This window comes from Triturus cristatus, chromosome 8 (assembly GCF_964204655.1).
Source record: "Triturus cristatus chromosome 8, aTriCri1.1, whole genome shotgun sequence".
Classification (NCBI taxonomy): Eukaryota; Metazoa; Chordata; class Amphibia; order Caudata; family Salamandridae; genus Triturus; species Triturus cristatus.
This window is the reverse complement of record NC_140591.1, coordinates 30,552,135-30,575,844: the sequence shown is the minus strand read 5'-3', so window position 1 is coordinate 30,575,844 and position 23,710 is coordinate 30,552,135. Positions and strand designations below refer to the sequence as shown.

At 45.0% G+C, this 23,710-nt stretch overlaps 1 protein-coding gene across 5 annotated transcripts in view; it reads left to right on the top strand.

Moving 5' to 3' along the window:
* LOC146799886 (uncharacterized) overlaps positions 1-23,382 on the top strand; it is a 461,224-nt gene extending 437,842 nt beyond the window's left edge. For 3 of the 5 annotated variants that reach the window (XM_085620820.1, XM_085620817.1, XM_085620818.1), the window contains one exon: positions 22,388-23,382. In XM_085620820.1, the coding sequence (XP_085476946.1) occupies positions 22,388-23,043 (656 nt within the window). In that variant the 3' untranslated portion in view covers positions 23,044-23,382. Of the gene's footprint in view, positions 1-3,037; positions 3,205-22,387 lie in introns of those variants that run through there. The other 2 variants (XM_085620821.1, XM_085620822.1) reach the window with 2 other exon arrangements.
* The last annotated feature ends 328 nt before the right edge of the window (positions 23,383-23,710 follow it).

Genomic DNA, 23,710 nt, shown 5'->3' with positions numbered 1-23,710 from the left:
TGGGATTCCCCCAGCGGAGCGGGTACTACACCGCGAGGGCCCTCCAAGTATGGACGGACCACAACATCACAGAGGTGGAGGCGTTGTTCCAGGAGGGTCAATTGAGGACGAACGCACAGCTGGTGGAGTGGCATGACCTCCCCCAGGGACAGTTCCTGCGACACAGGCAACTACTGGAAAGTGGTAGTCACTTCTGGAAACTACGAGACGGGGAACCCCAGACGCATCCTGTGTTGCACACAGTGCTGCGAATGGGAGCAGGCAGGCACCTAATCACCTGGCTGTATAAAGCGATCCGGGAGCTTACGGACGTCTCCCTGGACAGGCTCCGGGGAGCGTGGGAAGACGACGCAGGCCGAGCATTCCATGACGCAGAGTGGCGCAAAGCTCTGGAATTCCCTAAAAAGGTGTCCAGGAACGCGCGATTCAAAAATATTCAATCCAATATCCTGCACCGGGCGTATCTCACTCCGGACAAGCTCCACCGGTTCTACCCCGACACGCAGTTCGAATGCCCCCGTTGTCAATTTGTAGACGCCGACCTCAAACATATGTTCTGGACCTGTCCATCCATACAACGTTACTGGGATGGGGTACATCAGACCGTTTGATCTACAACCGATCTCCCGACCGCCTCCACTTGGGAGGAATGTGCGCTGGGGATATCCCCGAGAAAGAAAACCGCAAGAGTGCAATGGAAGTTCATGTCATTGGCCATTCTCCTCGCGAAGCGGAACATTGCGATGCATTGGAGGGCTCCAGCGGGACCCTCGGGACCGGCTTGGGCGGGTGCAATGCTCAAATGGGGAGCGGCAGAGGAAGAGCTGCTGCGAGAGGAAGAGGCGAAGGGCGCCCGCAAACATCCGATATCTATGGAATGGGCACAACTCCTCATTCTTTTTAAACAGAAGTACGCAGAAAGAGACACACAGGACACAACACAGCCCACCCCCTGCGCTTCTCCTGCTCCCCCCAATCACCCGGGACCGATAGTAGGCACAGACGGCTCGATGGACAGGTAGAACACCCAGTCACGAGGGGCGAGTGCGGACCCCGTCTCCTACAGCGCGCCCGCCGGTAGACCCGCCCCCTCCCTCCCTAGCTCACCTCAGAACACGTCAACCGCACTTACCTTCAGTCCATGCATTTTGATTTCGATTGACTTTAGATCTTTACCTGCCCGTTTTCCTTAAACCAGGGCATGACCAGCCGAAATTAGTAAGCAATAGGAATTTATTATTCTGTAGGCTTTTCCAGCCCCAAAAAAGAGTAACAAGGAAATTGACTACATCTACAGGACATACAGATATGGGATTAATCCCTTTTTCCACACACTAGTTAACCCAGGAAGCCGAGGTGTATTTATAACCGGATTGAGTGGAAGGAGCCCAAGAATAGTTGATAACTGACAATGCCTCTGATCAAAGACCTGGGACATGCCAAGCTGACCTGAAATCTTCATACTCATGAGATGGAACCTGTCCCCTGCAGAACAGATCACGAGGATATCTCTGCGGATTCAAAAGTGACTTTGGGAATGTGGAAATGAGTCTTGAAAAGTCAACAGAGAGTTCTAGAAGTTGATAAACCATATTTGTGAGGTCCAGATGGGAATCATTGCCAATGTGGCTGGTTCCCGTCTGACGTAAAGGAGGGTTTGAAGAATCATTGCAAAGGGAGGAAAGGCGTATGACTGGAGAGAGTTCCAGTGTTGAAGAAAAGCAGCCACCGCCGGATCTGGTCTCCAGCTGAAGCAGAAAGGAAGTTTGTGGTTGAGACGGGATGCAAACAGATTTATCTGCAGAGAACCCCAAAAGTGGAGAACCTTGTTAAAGACATTGTGATGAAGAGGCCAATCGCTGCTATCAACAAGGAACCTGAATCTCCAATCTGCGACTGAATTTGAAAGACCCGGAATGTATTCTGCTTAAAGGGTAATTCCTCATTCTAGGCAATATTGCCAACAGTCCTTGGCAAGGTCTGCCAATCCTTTGGATTTTACTCCCCCTAGTTTGTTTATGTAGTGCACAACAGAGACATTGTTTATCCGCAGAGAAATGCAGCGATTTACTTTTGACCATGCTAAACTCTTTGAGGCAAAGGAACATGCAAGCAGTTCTAAGCAATTTATATGATAATGAGTTTCGTCTGGAGACCATTTTCTTCCTGTCACATTCCCGAATTTTGCCCTCCAATCTGACTTGCTGACGTCAGATTCTAATGTGATATCTGGGGCCTGGCTAAAAATGTATTTTCCATTCCAAGCCTCCAACTAGGAGACCATCACTCCAGCTCCTTCTGTGCCTCTGCTGAAAGGGAAATTAATGCTGAGTAAGGGAAGCCTCTGCGAAGATAGAAAACTATCAGGCATTGGCTCGCTTGATTATGGAGAGGGGCAGGAAAAATTGCTTGAATGGATAGCAGGCCCACAATTCTTGCTAACCTGCGGAGAGAAAATCTGTTTAACCATAGAACTGTACTTATCACTTTCTGGATAGTTTGATAATCGTTTAAGGGATAAAGAGGGCTGATTTTCTGGAATCTGTTATGAAGCCTAAAAGAAGAATTGTTTGAGAAGGGCTCAGGATTGATTTCTTTTTCTTTGTTACAAATCCTAAATGTTGGAGGAGGAAGACTACACACAGTGTCTGTATTAATTCTTTGGAGATGCCCTTTATCAACATATCGTCCAAATACATAATCAACCTTACCCCATGAAGGCGTAATAAATCTCCTACTGGCTTCAGAGGTTTGGGGAAGCAATAGGGTGCTGATGAAAGGCCACAGGGTAACTAGAGTAATTGGATTTTGCGACCTTGCCGAATGATTTTAAGATAACTAGAATGAGAGTGATGAATGGGAACGGATAGATAAGCATCCTTGAGATCTTTTTTTTTATCATCCACTTGTGTTGTTTAAGGAAATCTCTGATGCAATGTATACCACCTATCTTGAAATGTCTGTACAAATCAAAATTGTCAGGTATCTGAGAATGTTTATAGGACGAAAATCTTCATCTGCTTTTTTTTCGTACCAGGAAAATGTTGCTGAGAAAACCGTGGGAATGGATTGGTACTTCCTGTATTGCTCCTTTGGATATCAAGTCCAGAACCTCCTGGGAGATTAGTTCGGATTTTAGAGCACTATTGGACGAGGAGGAATCAATTGAACTGGAGTGGAATAAAATACCCTTGAAATGTTTGTAAAACTAACTGATCAGATGTAATTAGTCTCTAATTGTTGGGAAAGAGAGCAAGTCTGCCAACCAGCTTTCTCAGGAGAAAAAAGATTTAAAACAACATGACCTACTTATGTTGGCACAGGATATACCTCTGTTCCGAAACGACCCCTGAAGCTATTTCCTTTATTTGGGTAGAAAGAAGCGTATCCTGGTTTATCGCTGAATCCAGGAATATGCCCGCCTCTGGGCTCATAAAATGATGGTCGATAAGAGCTCTGTTGGGAATTGCCGGAGGAGCGAGCTCTTCCACATCTAGCCTTGTGAAAAACACAAGGTGGAATAAACTTTCTTTAGATTCTGCTGTGTCTTGACCAGAGAGGTAAAAGTTTGTACATAAGCTGAAATGTCTTTGACAAAATGATCTCCAAAGAGATGACTTGCTTCAGAACCCAGTTCTTTATCTGACACCTTAACCTGTTTAGGATCAGTTCTCATTAGGATAGTCTTTCTCCTCTCTGCTACTAATGCAGCGTTAGCATTGACCAGGAGACAAATACCTCGTTGACTCCAACCTCTAAGGACTATGAAATTATTTATAGTGCCAGTGGGAGCTGCATCTTTAGAAATCTCCGTAATTGGAGTCAAAGGGCCCAGGACATCCAAGAGATTGTCTTGATATTGCCGAAGAGCTTTGTCAATCCCTTGCTTGAATTCCTCTCTTTTCTTTGAAAGGAAAGTTATCATAGCTGGGTCTATGTCCAGTGTAGTGGATAAATTGTGAGGAAGAAAAGAACTGGGACACTCCGCACAAAGTTTATTAATGTTGGCGGTTTCTATTGGTCTTCTAATCCAGTGGGATAAGAAAGCGGAGATGGGAGCAGAAGGGGCCCATTTTTCTGACTTCAGATAAGAAATTATATCTGGGTCAAAATATGGAGAGCCCACTTAGTCCAGTCAAGCATCAGATGGGGTTCAGGGAATATTGTTTGGTACCTGAGGAAGTCTTGAATCCCCTGCATTATCATGATCAGTATCACTTTGATTAGCTGTATAGGAATTATCAGAATATCACAGATCATCCGAGAGTTGTTTGGGAAGGAAATTATCTGAGAAAGACATCTTCCTCGTTTTTGAGGCTGGACAATCAGAGCATGACAAGGAAACAAAGATTGATGGCCCTTGAGAGTGAGACGCCTCAATCGGTCGCTTCTTGAAGGAGGGAAATATATGTTTCACAAATTGGGACCTGCATCCCTGAGCCCCTTGGGACTATTGTCTTGGGTAGAGAGGTAAAATATTTATTAACTTATGAAAAGAGTTGACAATTGAATTAATTAATAGCTCCTCCATCAACTATATCAATGCTGAGCCAGTGGACTTTATGACGTGCAGGACTGTAACTGGTTAATCACAGGCAGATTCCTGCCTAGAAAGCCCATCCTGGCATTCCTCTTTCACAGAGGAGTCAGAGTCATAAGGCTCTGAATTTATTGGAGACTTTGAAATTGCTAACCAATTAAGACCGCTCTTATCTGTGCCCTCTCTACTGTGATTGCACACAGGTATAGTCAAAACAGTTTATTTCTATGTAAATATTGAAGTAAAGAAAGTGACATAAATGAAATAGATTAAATTAGCTAAAATATTTAGGGAAATAAAATGTCTAAGTGTCCTAATTTATGGAAAATAGAAAAGGAAATCTGCTCTGAGGCAGACTCAGCACACGTTTAGACAAGGCCGTTGAAAAGGAAAGTTCAAAGAGGATCAGGGCTGACAGTGGAGATTAACGAGGCAGGCTCCGAGGAAGGCAGTGAGCTCTAGCGAAAGAAAAGTTCAAATAAGGGTCAGGACTGAGGAGGTGATTGGTGAAACTCAGAAGGTGGTTGACAGCAAGATAATTGAGCGTGTTGAGTCCTCGGATTGGGTCACTCCCCGTATTGTGGGCCGCAAGGCTAACGGCCTTATCCGTTTATGTGTGGACTTAAGAGAGCTCAATAACCACATTTTTGTAGGTTTATTCCCTCATCCCAGAATCTCAGAATTGTTGTCAGTCACAAGGAACATGGAGTGGTTCTCAATAATAGATTTAACCGCTGCATATCATCAGGTGCCACTGCAGATTTTGTCACACCGGTTGGTATCTTCCAGTTCAAACGAGTTCCTTTTGGATTGGTATCAGCCGCTGCCATGTTCCAACGTCTCATGCACCTAGTATTTAAGGACATGAAGAATGTGGTCTTCTTCCAGGATGACATTCTTGTTATGGGATTGAATAGAGAGGAAGATGATTCTTTTTTGTTGGGAGTACTTAAGACACTATAGCTGAATGGGTTGACTGTGGAAGAGTTCAAATGCAAGTTTGCGAGGAAAAGCGTAACATACTTGGGGCACGAGATCAGTTCTTTAGGAATTTGTCCAAAATCCGAATTGGTGGATGCCATCAGGAAAGCACCTGTTCCCCAGAGCAAAGAGGAGGTCAGATCTTTCTTAGGTCTGGCAGAATTTTATTCTAAGTTTGTCTACATTTTCTCTGACAAAATGTTTTGCATCAGGCAGCTGCTTAAAAAGGGATGCAAATGTGTTTGGGCTGATAAGTGCCAACTCCGTTTAGATGGCATTAAGAAGGATAATTGTTCTGCACCAGCACTTAAGGGCTTTTAACCTAAACACAAGAGTTTTATCACTCCGGATGCCAACGGAAGAGGCCTGGGTGCTGTTTTATCCCAAGTGCAGGAGGATGGAACAGAGAGTGTGGTTGCATTCACTTCCAGGGCCCTTACTCCAATTGAGGAAAAGTACTCCTAGATTGAGAGAGAGGCCCTGGCGTGTGTTTGGGGACTCAAACACTTTAGACAATATGTGTGGGGTTCATGTGTCACTGTGAGAACAGACCACAAGCTTCTCACTAAAGTCCTCACATCCAAGGGGCTTAACAATGTGTCTCCAAGGATTTCATGCATGTATGTGCAACTGTTGGACTTTGTGTACGAGATTAAGTATATGCCGGGCGTACATAACAGAATTGCAGATTTCTTAAGCAGGTGTCCGTTACCAGTCATTGATGAAGCCAACAATGAATGGGATGATTGGTTGGTGGCCACAATTTTTGGTGAAGAGTTACATAGTATTTCTTACGATGAATGGATTAAAGCAATTTCTCGAGATGAGGATCTAGTAGCAGTTGTTGACTACATTAATGGAGTGTGGCCAGAGAAAGCCCATTTAGGTAAAGTCTTGGTTCCTTTCTGGGAAGTAAGGAATGAATTGTCTGTAGAGGAAGGTCTTTGCTCAGGTTTATCCCACCTCAGACATTCCGTGACAAGGTAATCAACCTGTGCCACGAGGGTCACCTTGGTATTGTGAAGAGTAAATGCAGGATCAAGCAATCATACTGGTGGCCTGGTGTTGACAAGGACATTGAAAGAGTCGTCAGGGAATGTGTGAAGTGTACCAATTCGGATAAGAGTTTGGTTACTTTGAAATTACCCATACACCCCATTGCTACCCCAGGCATGCTGGGGGAAAGAGTAGGGATTGATATCTTCGGCCCCATGAGAGATATCAATGGTTTGCAAAAATGCATCCTAGTATTGGTTGATCACTTCTCTAAGTGGCCAGAAGTCAAGGTGGTTGAGAGGGCGGATTCAGAGAACTTGTTGCATTTCTTGGGTGAAGTTTTTGGACGTGAAGGTTTGCCGAAGGATTTGATTTCAGAGAATGGGGGACAATTTGTTAGTGAGATTTTTAAAAAGTTCCTAAAGGAAACAGGGATAGTCAATAGAACTACTTCCCTTTATCATCCGGAAGGGAATGGGAGCGTTGAGCGCTTAAACAGGGTGATAAAGGGAATTATTGGGTTGGCAACCAGCTGTCACATGGATTAGGAGGACGAGTTGAGGAACACTGTGAGTGCATACAGAATTACACGGTGTGAGTCCACAGGGAATTCTCCTTTCGAATTGATAAGATGGAGATCCCCACGTACTAAGGACAATATGGGGTGGTTGAATTGTACCAAAACTGTCTCATGGTCTGCAAAGAAAGTGAGAGATTCCCTTGAAATAAATCAGACTAAATATAAAAACAGGTGTGACCAGTCACATGGAGCTAAGAAGGTGTATTTGCAAGTTGGTGATGTCGTCAAAGTCAAGAAAGTAAGGATGACACGCAAGGGGGAAACTTAATTTTCTGCTCCTCTTAAGGTAGTGAGGATTTTGTGTAATTCAGCTCTGCTCAGCGATGGCAAGGTGTGGCATGCTAATAGAATAGTAGTGTTTAAAGGTATAAGCAGTGCTGTTCCAGAACAAGTTGTGAGGAGCAGATATACATACTAGTCTAGACACCGAGGTGGAGGCTCAACCTTTAAAGTATGATTGGATTGAGTACATGGTTTCCTCAGAGGAGCTGAGTAACAGAGAGCCACCTTTAAGTGTCAGTGACAATGACCCACCTTTACATGTCCGTCCACCTCAAGATTCTGTGGTGTGTGCACATCCTCTTCCTGCTTCACAGGGAGCCAGCGCGAATAGAATGGAAGGGGAGAGTTGTGTGGGTGAAGGACAGATGAGTTGTACCAAGTGTGGGGAGGTCACTAGAGCTGGGAGGACCTGTGCCAAACCTAAACGTTTGGATGATTATATTACGCACATACATGTCAATTGGTTGTGCAAACTTCTCCAGCAGTTCGCCGGTTGCCTGGCCTTGTTGTATTTTCTTATACTGGATGTACTGGTTGTATAGTGGGGGTCTTACACCTCCTTGTAATTGGTTATGTTTTTTTTCTTGCTTTAGACTGTTATGGTTTTGTGGGGAAGGGAAAGTGTTATGTTATGTGAGCTTGAGCCTGCTTGTGAGCTCATAGGGTTCCAAGGTTCATGTTTCCTCGAGCTGTGGAATGCTATGAGGTCACCAGAGGAGAGTGCACCAAGCTAAGAGGAGGTGAATGTTCGTGTCTCCTCAGCGCTGGTAACTTGGTTCAAGTCATGAATAAAATGAACCTAAGTACTCCGGTGTAAGAGTCATCTTTCGCAACAAACCTCAGGTGGTGAAGAGACACGCACTCCTCAACCGCTGTGTGTGAGGAAAGCAGTCACCTGAGTCAGACAAGTGCCCGCTGAGGAAGGTTACACAGGCACCTGAGGGCACGAGCACTTGCACGCGTGAGGAGAAACATTCTACAGAGCTGAAAATAAATAAGAAGGCAAATTCAACTATACAGAGAAATACTGCCAGTAACATTTAAATATTATGACAAAATAAATTAACGTATACGTATCACTGCTAGAGTAGCAAAAAGGAGGACAATTGCTGCTCAGTTAGGATAATTTTACCAAATGCTGGTGACATTGATTTGTGGACTATACATGAGGTCACCGCTGATCTAGACAGTTGACCTTCTTCATATTGTGGATTGTATTTTTCTTCCATATTGTGAAATTAATTTTTCTTTGCTGCTGAAGTTTAAAGTAAAGAAGTATTGTCATAATTGAGGCTCCAGTCTTGTAATAGAATAGGCTCCATCTGTATTATGGGGTAACTCAGGATTGCAGATTAACCCTTTTCTTTTCACATACTCCACTTTTCATGTAATGGTGTCTTTATTTCTTCACTTAGTTTCTGGCTATTACCGGGGTTCTATTCTCACCACCTGAAATATAGAGGAGTTTGAGAATGCCTTGGGCTCTAGGGTGGCCAAATCGGCCATTGCTCCTTCTTCACCTTCACTTCTGTTGTTCCGTGGCCCCAGGGACCCTCCCTGCCGCTTGATCCTTGTCAGAGAGCACCACCTGCGCTGTTCACTACGACGGTCCTCAACACTCGCTGCACTTCAAAGTCATCATCCCACACCCCCAAGCTTGAACTCTTCATGTAGGACTACCAGACTTTCACCGCCCTTTGTCAGTGCCCCAGAGGCACAGCCGGGGAGACTGGATCCCTGGTCTCAGCTTCTTCTGACAAACACTGACGGCCATCTTGGGTTTGCCAACACAAGTGCTCACTTTTCTTTCTTACTCTGGCTATAATCAAGTGAGTTTTACCTTGAGCTGTAGTCCAGTGTGACTCGACTCCTCCAAAATGCCCCTCTACTTCTTACATCAAATTTTAATGCCGCTTAATTGGTTTTATGTGCATTTCTCTGCGTCCGAATAACAGAGCTCGGAAGGGAAGGATACATTCGGGTCCCTGCTCTGGCCACGCCCCCCATTGGAGACTAACTTTTATCAGTTACACCGGTAGCTGAATTTCATAGTGTTAAGTTCAGCATTTTAATTACTGCTCTACTGCATTATTACATGGTTGCTTCTCAGGTCAAATAGCACATTTACTCCAACCTCTAAGAACTATGAAATTAACTGTAGTGCCAGTGAGAGCTGCATCTTCAGAATTCTCCGTAATTTGAGTCAAAGGACCCAGGACATCCAAGAGTTTGCCTTGGCATTGCCGAAGAGCTTTGTTAATCCCTTGCTTGGGATCCTCTCTTTTCTTTGAAAGGGAAGTAATAATAGCTGGGTCTATGTTCAGTGCAGAGGATACCTTGTGAGGAAGAAGAGATCTGGTCCTAATCCCTTGGAACTATTGCTGCTTTGCCTCTGTTTGGTTAAGTAGTTGGGACCGCTGTGGAGATGGTGAAGAAGGTCTTAAGTGGGAAGTATTTCACTGACAGGTTGGGGTGGATAGTCTGGGGTTGGGGCTCTGAAGGCAATGTTATATTCTGGCAAAGAGTTTATTGCGTGTTGTCTTGTCATCAAAATGTTGTTTATCTCAATTAACAAGTGTGGCTATACACACACAACAAGAAGAATTATAGGCAGGGACAAAAAGGGATATGCCCATCATAATGAATGAGGGACAGGTGCAAAGATATATCACGTGAAGACTAAAGGGGCTAAGTAATCCACATAAAATAAGACACGTCCTAGCTTACATGGACCTCATTACATAGACATAGCTATACTTCAGGAGACGCATCTTACCCCCTTTGCAGCTTTTAGAGTCCCAGCTAAATTGAGCAGCCATAGATTGTGGTCCACCTATTTCTTGTACGCTTGCAACACTGCCATACTAATCAAGTGCTGGATCTCATTCACTTTACTTCATGAAACCAATGACCAACAAGGTAGATGTAATCTGAAACAGACACTTGTACACTGTAGGTAAATTACACTTATAAATATCCTCCCAGTCCTGGTAGAGCGGGGTAGGAAGACCGGTGACACGGACTCGGCGTGTGTAACGCAAGGAACTCCTTGCGTAGCCTACCAGGAACTGCAGTGTGCTATCCTATGGAATTGGTAGGGTAGACCGGGTTACAGGTAAACTTGTGGAACACTAGCTACCAATATTAATGCTTACTGAATACTGGATAAACAGTCTAAATGTAGATAGAACACACTAGGTCCTGAAGAATCGCTAGAGTAATCCTCAGATAGAGCGAGAAACATGTTGACCCCAGATGAGGCAGTGTATACAACCTAGCACATAAATCTACGTTACCAACACTTCACCTCATAGCTTTTAACTAGGTAAGGAGGCTTCATAATAAACTGATTGAGAAGCACTCCCATCCCTATTTTAATTCACAATCACTATCTCCTTTCATCTACATTAAATTAGAGCCCCTCACCCCCACTTCACCGGACGGCTGTTGGATAAAAGATCTCCATAAGAGTGTTCCCTAATAAGGAGCCCGTCGGGTATTGCACCAGCCGACTCAACGTGGAGCAGCCCGATGATGAAGCATGACATCCTGATGGGTGTGTGAGGGCTTCCATATCCAACATTGTTGCCTCTACACAAACTCTCATGCACACCACTTGGTCCGTCTCGTTTGTTAAAGGAACAGCTTCGACACTTTTTTGGTTGTACTTATAAATGTACTCAGAACAAATGTAGACGATCCCACCATTATACATCATGTATGGCACAAATGCTGTACTTTGAATCCACAAACAGTATTATGCAGAGGGGACTTTAATCTAGTACTGGATCAATGCATGGACTGCGCTGAACCAGAAATTCACACATGATTCGGAAGCCAGCATGGTGAGGCATACAGTAAATATTCGTGGGCTGGACCCAACACGCTTCAATCAGGGAGTGCACAGTCTCACTCATAAGTCATGGACATGGCTAAATTACTGGGTGGGCACACAAGATACCTACAGATGGATAAAATCAGTTACTCATCTACCTTGCACTCTCAGATCATTCACCAGTGAAACTGGAGTTGGAATTGAATTTAATTCGAAATTTCTAAAGCCCATGAATACCAAGGGTGTCTTGGCATTAAGAACCTGAGCCAAACTAGATGTAACAAATTGTTATTGACATTTTCAGGTTTATTATGCTGTACAGTATACAGATCTTTCAAGCAATTGTGCCGTATAGTACAGTATTCGGTATCACATATCATTTTCGAAGACTGGAGGATAATTGGTAAGATAAGAAGAATAAAAAACGATGTGTGAACCCTATGGACCCTGATAGTGAATATGTCACTTGAACTGGGGTATAACACAGGAAAAACTAGGGGATGAGCATGGAATTTCACGTCCGGGCCTCTCAGACTAATGCTCGGGCAGTCGTGTGGGTGTGGCGCCCCGCTGAATTGCGATTGAACCGACTCTTAGGCCCGACCGGCAAGTGTGACAGTATGCGCTATAGCGTTGCTTTGTATGTGATCATGTCCCCAGCATATGAAGGGATTGGGCGGTTAGGATTTAAGACTGCGTTTGCAGGGCTGGTAGTGTAGGTGTGTCTCCGTTAGGGTCTTCGCCGGGGGTTAGTTGCTTAAAGCGATATAACAACATGGCCCAATCCATTGATATGGGGTGCTTGCGGATCCCTCCCACCTACTCCTCCCGCAGCGTTTCCTCCTCCGCTGCCGCCCATTTGTGTGTAGCTCCCACCCAAGCCGCAAGTGGGGATCCGGTGGGGGAGCGCCAGTGCATGGCGATGCTTCGTTTGGCTAACAACACCGCCAGGGAGAGGAAGCGAGTCTGCACCTTGTGTTGTTTGTGTGTACGGAAGATACCTAGGGCGCTGGCTTCCCACGTGTTCATGCATGTGATCCCTGTGAGGTCCCCTAGAGCAGTATGGATGTGCTGCCAAAAAGTTCGGATTATGGAGCAACTCCAGAACATGTGTTGGAAATCTGCATCCTGTGCACGGCATCTGGGGCAAAGGAACTGCGTGTCGGGGTAGAATCGTTGAAGGTGTGCCGGTGTCAAATAAGCTCTATGGAGTATGTAAAATTGAATGTTTTTAAAGCGTGCATTTCTGGATACCTTCTTGGGGTACTCCAGGGCCCTCTCCCATTCCTTCTCGTGAAGCGCGCGCCCAATTTCAGCCTCCCATATGGCCCGTAGGGTCACTAGCGGTTTATTGGCCAGCTCTCGTATGGCCTTATAGAGCCATGTAGTTAGATGTCGACCTGCCCCATGTGTAAAATCGCGTGAATAACTGGGTGTGTGTGTGGTTCCCCCCTTGAGAGGTCCTGGTATGGCCGGTAACTATCTAGTAGTTGGCGGTGAAGCAGAAATTGCCCTGGGGGAAGATTATAGTCATCCATAAGACTTCGGAATGGTCTAAGCTGTCCGTCCTCAAACAGGGACTCCATGAACCTGAGCCAAACTAACCAAGGAACTTTAGTGGTTACAATGATGAGGAAAACAGCCAGGAGTTTGGCTGTTCACAGAAGCTAGAAAGATTTAACTGACTTGTAAGATGTAATGGAAGTGTATTCCTTAGCTGGCAGGTGGTATATACAAAGCTGTGCCCACTCCAAGAAACATTCTATATCCTGAGGACAGAGACTAAATATGAGGCAGCAAATCTCAGTCTTCTATTTGGTTGATGCCACCTGAATTTACGTGCAAGATAGTCATGTTCTGCACCATGCAGGGTCTTAGGTGCCAAGTAAAGTGCCTTGAATGCAACCCTTTTCTTTACAGGAAGCCAGTAACCACTGATTTTTCGAGCTGAATAGGAACAAAAGGCAGCACCTTCCTCAGAGACCTCAGCATCAGGAAGCAGGAATGTGTCAGTTTATTGATTTGTTCCATGAACGCAATTCCACATCAAAAACTACTCCAAGATTTCTTACCTTGGAGATAGGCTCAGTAAGGGAGCCAAGAGCCTGCGGCCAGCATGAAGAATTCCAAAAGCTGGATTCCTTCACAAAAATGAGAACCTCTGTTTTGTCTGAATTTAACTTCAGATAGTTATTAGCCATCCAGTTAACAATGGCAGTCATACATTTATTACATTTTTCATCAACATTCTCCATGTTGCTCGAGACTGAAACCACAGTCTGGATGTCATCAGCATATGTTACTTGGGTGAACCCTAAGAGTGGATCAGCTTAGCCAGCAGCACCACAAATATTGAAAAGTGTGGGGCTAAGCGTTGACCCCTGAGGGACCCCACAGGGAAGGTAATAAGATTTCGAGTTAAACTCCCCAAGTGCCACAGTCTGCTCTCTTGCCCTCAAGAATGATGAGAGGAGATCGTATGCTGAGCCAGTGATTCCAATTTTTGACCGGTGCACTAGCAGAACAGTGTGACTGGTCATATCAAAAGTGGCGGAATCTCATCCATAGCTAGGAATAGGACTTTCACATGGCACCTGTCTCCATTGGAATAGTGTAGGAATCCTTTAAGTCCTATAAAAGAGGAATATGTATAAATAAATAACACAGGGTCAGTAGAGTTCTTAGGGCTCATTTGAAATAGCTTGAGCATGAAATGCGATTTCTAGAGGGGCAATATGAGCAAATGGGGGATGTGAAGTTCTTGTCATAAAGCAAAGCTAAACTCACTGACAGAGCAAGAGATTTAACATAAAAATGAACATGCAACCCCTAGAACCCAAGGAGAAGGGGATAGACCAGGAAGGACCTTGGCGTCACACATATGCAACCCTTGTGCCACTCAGAACATTATACAAATAGAAAACAGCAATGGCGAAAGGATATGTGAACACAAAGACATATTTATAATTATATAGTTGTTTGCTACAGTATGTCAGGTCTAATAACCAAGTTTTAGTTGATGAGTCTTTATTTCTCCCCTATGCGCCTGCTACCCATCTTTTGGTGAAAAACAGGCCTATGGAAGTGAAGCGACAGACTCTTGGCGGGATCTGGATAGACTCCTCTATTAATGTTCATATAGGAGAGGGGAGATATATTAATATAAATCATTGTGGATAGCTGTTTCCCACATTATTCTGTGATCCTTTGCCATTCCCATGCTATATATCTAAAATCAGCATTTGGGGTGGAACATCATAATTAGAGGGTAGTGATGGATTACATTTCATGGCTTTCAAAGGGTGTGATATATTTGGTGGAGAAAGTTAAACTAAATAAATTACAGTCTGCCATGCCAATCTGGCAGCAGCAATATTGCCATTCTTTATCCGAGTGTGGAACAAACATGAATTCCCAATGCGTCCTAGTGCAAGGCCTAACCACAGGAGCCTCTGATTGTATTGTAGTGTATAGTCAAGTGACCAGAGCGTACTCATACTTCTGCAAACTCCTCAAGAAGAAGATCCAGGTCGAGAGATCAAAGGAGAAGGCACAGATCTCCGACAACTTCACCCTCTTCCACCGATTCTTCAAAGAGGGACTATTCACCGACTAACTGGCAGTCCACTTTCGAGGGTCTCTCCGGTGGATGACGTCAGTACTTTTCAGGACGTTCTAGCTAGGGGGGCAAGTAAGCTGAACATCGTTATGCCCACTCAACAGAGTTCATCCTCTGTGATCTTTGAAACTTTACATCAGAGATCAGCATCCAGACCACTGTTGCCATTGGTGCCAGGCCTCCTTCAACCGGTGATGGACGTTTTTCTTACACCGGCAACGCTCAAGACTGCTCCAGCGAGGATCTTATAAATCCCCGCAAGAGGATCCATTATTCCTCAGATCTGACCCGCCACCGGATTCTGTAATCATCGCTGCTGCTAAGAAAATGAATAGGGTGGAATCTTCTTCATCAGTTCCACCTGACAAGGAGAGCAGAGCACAGGATTCATGGGGCAGAAAGGTCTGTGGCACATCAGCTTCCGTGCTCAAAGTCTCCAGCGCCTCGGCGTTATTAGGGCGCTATAACAGATCTTTGTGGGATTCGCTTCAAAGGTTCATGGAAAAGCTGCCAAAAAAGGACCGCAGAGACTTTGAGGAGGTATTGCTAGAGGGCAGCCTGGTAGCAAATCAGGTGATCATCGCTCCTGCGGATGGAACTACGCTGTCAGCACACTCCTATGCACATGGGGTATGTGCCAGAAGATCATACTGGCTCCGGTTAACTGCGCTAAAACCAGAAGCGCAATCTCGAATCCTCAATCTACTGTTCTCAGGCTCATCCTTATTTGGCACACACACTGATGAAGAGATGTCGAGGATGAAGACGGAGCTGGAAACCTTGAAGGCGGTGGGGCTTGAAAAAAGAAAAGAATTCAAGCGCCGTTACAGGCCGTATGATCAGCGGCCCTTCCACCAGAGGGTTTAAACCACTCATTGGCAGAGGCAGCATCATCAGCAGACCCAGTTAAGATCTCACTATCAGGGTCGTCGCACCCCCAGAGGAAGAGGAACCCCTCGTCAGTCTACTGCCTCGGCAAAAACACCTTCCAAACAATGAGTGCCCGCTACCCCCGTTATCAACTCCAGTGGGGGGGGAAGTATTGCCAATCACCTAGAAGAGTGGCGTGCGATCAGAAAAGATCAGTGGGTGTTAACTATGCTGCAGAATGGGTACGAGCTATGTTTCCGACATCGACCTCCTGCGATTCCTCCAGTAAAAACAACGTGTCATCAAATGAAAATACAGCGACGGGAAGTTACCATCCTCCTGCGAAAGTCAGCCATCGAGGAGGTTCCTATATCGCAACGAGGTTGAGGCATATATTCAAGATACTTACTGGTGAAGAAAAAAGGTCGGAAGGCAGAATACAGCCCTATTCTGGATCTTCGGACTCTCAACAAATCCATCAAAAAGGAGAAGTTTTGCATGCTGGCTCTCCATCAAATATATCCACATCTGCGGCAGGGAGATTGGATGTGTTCGCTGGACCTGCAAGATGCATACTTCCATGTCCCGGTCAGTCCACTTCACAGAAAATTCCTGTGTTTTCTGGTGGGATCGACCCATTATCAGTTAAAAGTACTACCCTTCGGGTTGAAGTCAGCTCCTCGAGTGTTCACAAAGTGCATGGCGGTGGTGGCAGCAGCTCTACGGCGCAGAGGCATCTTTGTGTACCCCTATCTCGACGACTGGCTTCTGAAGGGTCCCTCCCCCCAGAGCGTGGGGAACCATTTTCAACAATGTCTAGACCTATGTCAACAGCTGTGTCTCCAGGTCAACTTCAAAAAATCAACATGGCAGCCCACACAAAGAATTCAGTATCTGGGGTCAACGATAGACTCCGCAATAGGAAAAGTGTTTACTTCGAAGGAGAGACTGTCTTCTATCAATCTGAAGGGCAAGCAGATTCTACACAGTGACTTGCCTTCGGTCCGTCAGGTTGCCTCTCTCCTGATGTCGATGGCCTCCTGCATTTTTCTGGTCTCGAATGCCAGACTGAGAATGCGTCCTCTGCAGCAGGATCTGGAGAACAAGTGGGATCAACAAACTGCTCGGTGGGACGACAGGATACAACTGTCGAAATCATCCAGAGCATCAATTCCATGGTGGATGCGGCGGGAGAATCTGCAGGTAGGTATCCCATTCCATCAGACACCTCCCTCTCAGTCATTGATCACGGATACCTCCCTCCTGGGATGGGGAGCTCACATGATCTCTTCAGAGTCAGGGTCGTTAGTCAGCAAAAGAGCAGTTGTACAACATGCTGGAGCTGAGAGCAGTGTATCTGGCTCTCAAAGCCTTCCTCCCTTCGATTCAGACCAAATCCATTCTGGTTCAGATGGACAATACAACTTCCATGTACTATCTGAACAAGCAGGGAGGATCTCGGTCGAGGTCCCTATCTCTGGAAGCCCAAGCTCCCTGGCATTGGCTCCTTGCGAGGAATCTATCAATAACTGCGATTCATCTGCCAGGAGAGCAGAATTCACAAGCAGACGCTCTCAGTCGGCACTTCGAGGACCAGCAGGACTGGGTCCTAAACGACAAAGTTGTCGAAAGCATCTTCAGCGAATGGGGTCGTCCAGCCATCGACCTGTTTGCAGACGACACAAACAAAAATGCCGAGACTTCACCTCGAGATACTACCGACCAGAGTCGAAAGGGAATGCCTTTTTGATCAGCTGGTATGGGGCATTTGTGTACGCCTTTCCTCCTCTTTCACTCTTCCCGAAGGTTGTAACAAAGTTCTCCCACTCAGAGGTGAGGATGATTCTGATTGCTCCGGACTGGCCAAGGCAGTGGTGGTACCCAGACCTTCTACACCTGTCAGAACTTCCACACAGGAGACTGCCGTGTAGACTGGACCTGCTGTCCAAGATGAATCCCAACCTTACCTCACTGAACTTGGCAGCATGGCTCCTGAGGTCCTCCAGTATGGTCATTTAGGTCTCAGGACTGCATGACCATCTTGAAAGAGGCTAGAAGACCCTCCACAAGGCATTTCTTTGCTTGTAACTGGAAATGTTCTTATGTTTGGTGTATACAGAATAATTGTAGTCCTACCAAGGGACAGGAAGAAGTGCTTTTGCCCTACCTGCTTCATTTAGCTAAGGCAGGCCTGAAATTATCTTCCATTAAAGTGCACCTAGCTGCCATTACAGCGTATAGGCATTCCCCTTCTCAGCCTTCCTTTTTTCAACTGCAGGTAGTAAAGGATTTCTTACAGGGTCTGAAGAAGGTTTACCCTCCGGTTCGGACTCCTTCATCTCCCTGGGAGCTAAACCTGGTTCTTTCTAAATTGATGGATCCCCCTTTTGAGCCAATCCACAAAGCATCACTGCAACACCTTACGTGGAAGGTGGCATTCCTCGTGGCGATTACCTCAGCTCGCAGAGTGAGCGAGATCCAGGCTCTCTGCTCCAAAGAACCATACACTGTCTTCCATCTCAATAGAGCTGTGTTGAGAACCCACCCCTCCTTTCTCCCGAAGGTGGTGTCGGATTTTCACGTCAACCAAACAATTTCTTTACCAACTTTTTTCCTAATCCCTCTATGCCAGCTGAGAGGGCTCTTCATTCCAGTCAGACTGATTTGCATATGGCCATGTCTGAACTGGGGTGGCAGAGTGGGCTAAAGAACGGTGGTGGATTAAACCTAGATCAGTTGACTGGGGGTGAGTGCTTGCAATGTTCAACACTCCGTCCATCATTTCCTTTGGTTTTGCTTTGTTCGACATAAGTTGGCAGGGTATGCTCAGACGTGAGTCCCTTGCTCACTTTGCCACTGGATTCAAGCAAGCCTGGCTGAAGACGGCTGAAATGCCAGAAACCGGTCCTAGGAAGCTTGTTTCCGGTCCAGGGAAGACATGGCTTGGCAGTTCGGGCTGGACTGTTCCCATGAGGCACAGGGTCAGACTGATTTGCATATGGCCATGTCTGAACTGGGGTGGCAGAGTGGGCTAAAGAACGGTGGTGGATTAAACCCAGATCAGTTGACTGGGGGTGAGTGCTTGCAATGTTCAACACTCCGTCCATCATTTCCTTTGGTTTTGCTTTGTTCGCCATAAGTTGGCAGGGTATGCTCAGACGTGAGTCCCTTGCTCACTTTGCCACAGGATTCAAGCAAGCCTGGCTGAAGACGGCTGAAATGCCAGAAACCGGTCCTAGGAAGCTTGTTTCCGGTCCAGGGAAGACATGGCTTGGCAGTTCGGGCTGGACTGTTCCCATGAGGCACAGGGTCAGACTGATTTGCATATGGCCATGTCTGAACTGTGGTGGCAGAGTGGGCTAAAGAACGGTGGTGGATTAAACCCAGATCAGTTGACTGGGGGTGAGTGCTTGCAATGTTCAACACCCCGTCCATCATTTCCTTTGGTTTTGCTTTGTTCGCCATAAGTTGGCAGGGTATGCTCAGACGTGAGTCCCTTGCTCACTTTGCCACTGGATTCAAGCAAGCCTGGCTGAAGACGGCTGATATGCCAGAAACCGGTCCTAGGAAGCTTGTTTCCGGTCCATGGAAGACATGGCTTGGCAGTTCGGGCTGGACTGTTCCCATGAGGCACAGGGTCAGACTGATTTGCATATGGCCATGTCTGAACTGGAGTGGCAGAGTGGGCTAAAGAACGGTGGTGGATTAAACCCAGATCAGTTGACTGGGGGCGAGTGCTTGCAATGTTCAACACTCCGTCCATCATTTCCTTTGGTTTTGCTTTGTTCGCCATAAGTTGGCAGGGTATGCTCAGACGTGAGTCCCTTGCTCACTTTGCCACTGGATTCAAGCAAGCCTGGCTGAAGACGGCTGAAATGCCAGAAACCGGTCCTAGAAAGCTTGTTTCCGGTCCAGGGAAGACATGGCTTGGCAGTTCGGGCTGGACTGTTCCCATGAGGCACAGGGTCAGACTGATTTGCATATGGCCATGTCTGAACTGGGGTGGCAGAGTGGGCTAAAGAACGGTGGTGGATTAAACCCAGATCAGTTGACTGGGGGTGAGTGCTTGCAATGTTCAACACTCCGTCCATCATTTCCTTTGGTTTTGCTTTGTTCGCCATAAGTTGGCAGGGTATGCTCAGACGTGAGTCCCTTGCTCACTTTGCCACTGGATTCAAGCAAGCCTGGCTGAAGACGGCTGAAATGCCAGAAACCGGTCCTAGGAAGCTTGTTTCCGGTCCAGGGAAGACATGGCTTGGCAGTTCGGGCTGGACTGTTCCCATGAGGCACTGGGTCAGACTGATTTGCATATGGCCATGTCTGAACTGGGGTGGCAGAGTGGGCTAAAGAACGGTGGTGGATTAAACCCAGATCAGTTGACTGGGGGTGAGTGCTTGCAATGTTCAACACTCCGTCCATCATTTCCTTTGGTTCTTCATTCCTTAGACCTGAAAAGAGTTTTAAAATTCTACTTGGACAGGTCTAAATCAATCAGGACGACTGATCAACTGTTTATCAATTACGGTTCGATCAGAACAGGTTTTCCAGCCTCTAAACGTTCCATTTCCAGGTGGATAGTGTCATGTATCAAACTGGCTTATCGGTTAGCACAGAAGCCACTTTGGTCTAGACCAAAAGCGCATTCCACTAGGGGAAAGCTGCTCCAGCTGCTTTCCTCAACAATGTACAAATTTCTGAGATCTGTAAAGCAGCCACTTGGAGATCTATACATACTTTTACAAGGCACTATTGTCTTGATTTGGATACCAGAACAGACACCCAAGTAGGCCAGGCCTCCTTGAGGAATCTGTTTCAACACTGATTAATACTGTTTTTCTGTTGGGTCATTCCTTCTCATTTGCCCGCAGGCGGAGGATGGGCTTGCTATTCTATTCAGTGCTTATGACTATTGATGAGGATCCCCTGGAAGAGAACGATAAGTTACTTACCTGTAATCCTAGTTCTCTTCCAGGGGTATCCTCATCAAAGTCATAAGCAACCAACCCGCCTCCCCAGGCAAATGAAACGGTGGTATTGTTAGGCTATATCTTTGTGCCCTGACCTTCAGGTCTCCGCAAAGAACAACTGACCTAACTGACACCCCTGAGGCATGATGGGAAGCTAGGAGTCATGGCTGCCTTAAAGGCACGGTGCCAGTTTTTTGTGTGCATTTGCGTTCATTTTCTATGCTATTGGTTTCCAATGCAGCCTGCAGGCTAACAATGCTTGCTTTTTTGCAGCTTTTCTTTCATGACTCTACTCATTAAAAGGAGTTCAAGTGATACTTGCCTTCCTGCGGTCTATATGTATATATAAGTAATATGGGATTGCAAAAGATGTTATTTATTTGTTTATTATTGCATTGTTTAGCCTTCTCTATGGGGACTGCATTTGGATGAGGAAAAATGATATATGTGTATATATATAGACCTGTATATATATGTTTTCATATATAATTTTTTTACTATTTCCGGGGTCCCCACACATGGGTGGGAATATTCAGTGCTTATGACTTTGATGAGGATACCCCTGGAAGAGAACTAGGATTACATGTAAGTAATTTATCCTTAAGGTATAAGTATCAAGGGGAAAATATTAAAAAGATCACTGGGTTTGCCATCTTGGGTTGTTGTTTGTATAGAATTGGCCCCAGAGCCACTTAAAACAACTCCTGCGTTCAGTTTTGTTTTTTAATAATTTAGCAAAAATTGAGTAACTTCTATTCAAGACCATATTTAAAAAAAACTATGCAGTGACAATTGCTAGTGGTCTTATTCTTATCTTAAACCAATTACATAGTTAATATCTAAAGATAGCTGGACTTGAACATGAAATTACTCAAATCGTCCCTCTGCGTAAATAAATGTCTTTTAAAGGAAATACTATGTTTAATTCTGCTACATTTGATATGGAATATGCCCAAACCAAAAAACCTTCTGAGATGTGGTCAGAAAGAAAAAATGTTTTAGGAATATCACAATACTTGACATCATTTCAGACCTTATGTCTAGACCAATTTTTACTCAGAATGCACATTGTCTTACCTGTATTATTACTCAAGCATTTTTAGATCCAACTTTGAGGAATGTAAACATTGTGACTGTTCTTTTAGAGGTCATAAGTAGTTAACACATTTTTTTACTTTAAAAGCAGAACATCTTAGATGCTTTTTAAAAATACAACACTCACAATTTTAAATATGCACCGCTTGATAATAATTATTCTACTTTCAATTATAAAAATTCCTCGACCCATTCACTGATCGCCAAATGCATAGTGCCATGGTGGAAGTGCAAGGTGATCAAATAAGTGTATCTTCATACATTATAAATTATAAATAAGTAAGAAATGCTTTACAATCTCATTGAGGAAGGCCGGAGAGCAGAGCCAAAATTATGATAGGCTTTTGCAACTTCCAGATATTTATCTGCAAGCTTTATTTAAAGCAAACTCTACAAGGACCTTTCGCGCAGCAATAGACTATCTACTTGCTTTAAATAATGTAATGGTGGCTTTGCCTCTGGCATCATTTTTAAAAATGTTTTTTGCAGCTGAATGTATATAGATGAAATTTACACTCTTGTGCATGTTTATAAGGTCCATGTTGGTCTAATTCACTCAATTTAAACTGAAAAAATTATACACATCTGCCTTGTGTGACTTTACTTTTCTTTTTATCTTCAGTGCAGCAGTCAACCATCGGAAGTATGAACAACAAAGACTGCCACAGATATTCACTAAGAAAACATGAGAGAACCTACAACAATGAGAGACATTTCACCTGCACTGAGTGTAACAAGCGAGTTAACGAGAAGTCACTTCTTGAGTCGCATCAAAAAATCCACCCAGAGCTGAGACCTTACCGCTGCACTGAGTGTCAAATCATCTTTGCAGGAAAGTCAAGTCATCCAACACAACAGAAGTTGCACACAGGAGTAAAGCGCTATTACTGCAATGCCTGTGAGAAGAGCTTTACTCAAAAGCAAAATCTTCTTACTCACCAAAGAATCCACACAGGTTTCAGGGCATTTCATTGCACTGTATGCAAGAAGAACTTTACTCAAAAGGTACATCTTCTTATACATCAAAGAACACACACAGGAGAGAGGCCCTACCACTGCAGGGAGTGTGAAAAAAGTTTCACTCAAAAGCCACATCTTTTAAAGCATCAAAGAACCCACTCGGGGGTGAGGCCCTTTCAATGCACCATGTGTGAGAAGAGCTTTACTCAAAAGTGCAATCTTCAAAAACACCTGGGAGTCCACACAGGAGCAAAGCTTCTCACTGCCATGAATGTGAAAAGCGGTTTGCACCCAAAGCAGCCCTTAAATGTTACCTGAGGGTCTACACAAAACATGAAGCCCTGGGAAAAGAACTTAATTAACTGACAAGTCTTCAACATCACCAAATGCCTCACATGAGTGAGACCATAACGTTGCACTAAGTGTGAGAAATGCTTTACTGAAAATTCATATTATCTATGTCCCCAGAGATCACACACACACAGTGGAGAGAAGCACAGAATCCACATAGGATGATGCCCTACAGTATACTCCTTTCAAGAACAGCTTTAGTCTAAAGTCATAGCTGCAAAAGCACCAAATAGCACAAACAGAAATGAGGTGATATCACTGCTATGAGTATGGGAAACATTTACATTAAACATTAATTCTTATAAATCCTTTGTGATTACATAGAAGAGTGAATCCTTTCAGTGCATGTGAGAAGATGCTTATAGAAAGGTATAGCTTCTACAGCACAAAATAACACACAGGATGGGTCCATACCCTGCTCTTAGTGTGGAAAAGCTTCACTGAAAAGCCCAATACTCCAACAAAACAAAGTGTCTATATAGGAGGCCTGTATACGTGAGACAAGAGATATCTGTCTGCAGTTAACATATAAAAGAGTTTTACACATAGGAGTGAGGTCATTGTAGTGCACCAAATGTGAGACTCGCGTCTTCATTGGCACAAGGGAATCCACAGCAGGTGAGACCATTTCAGT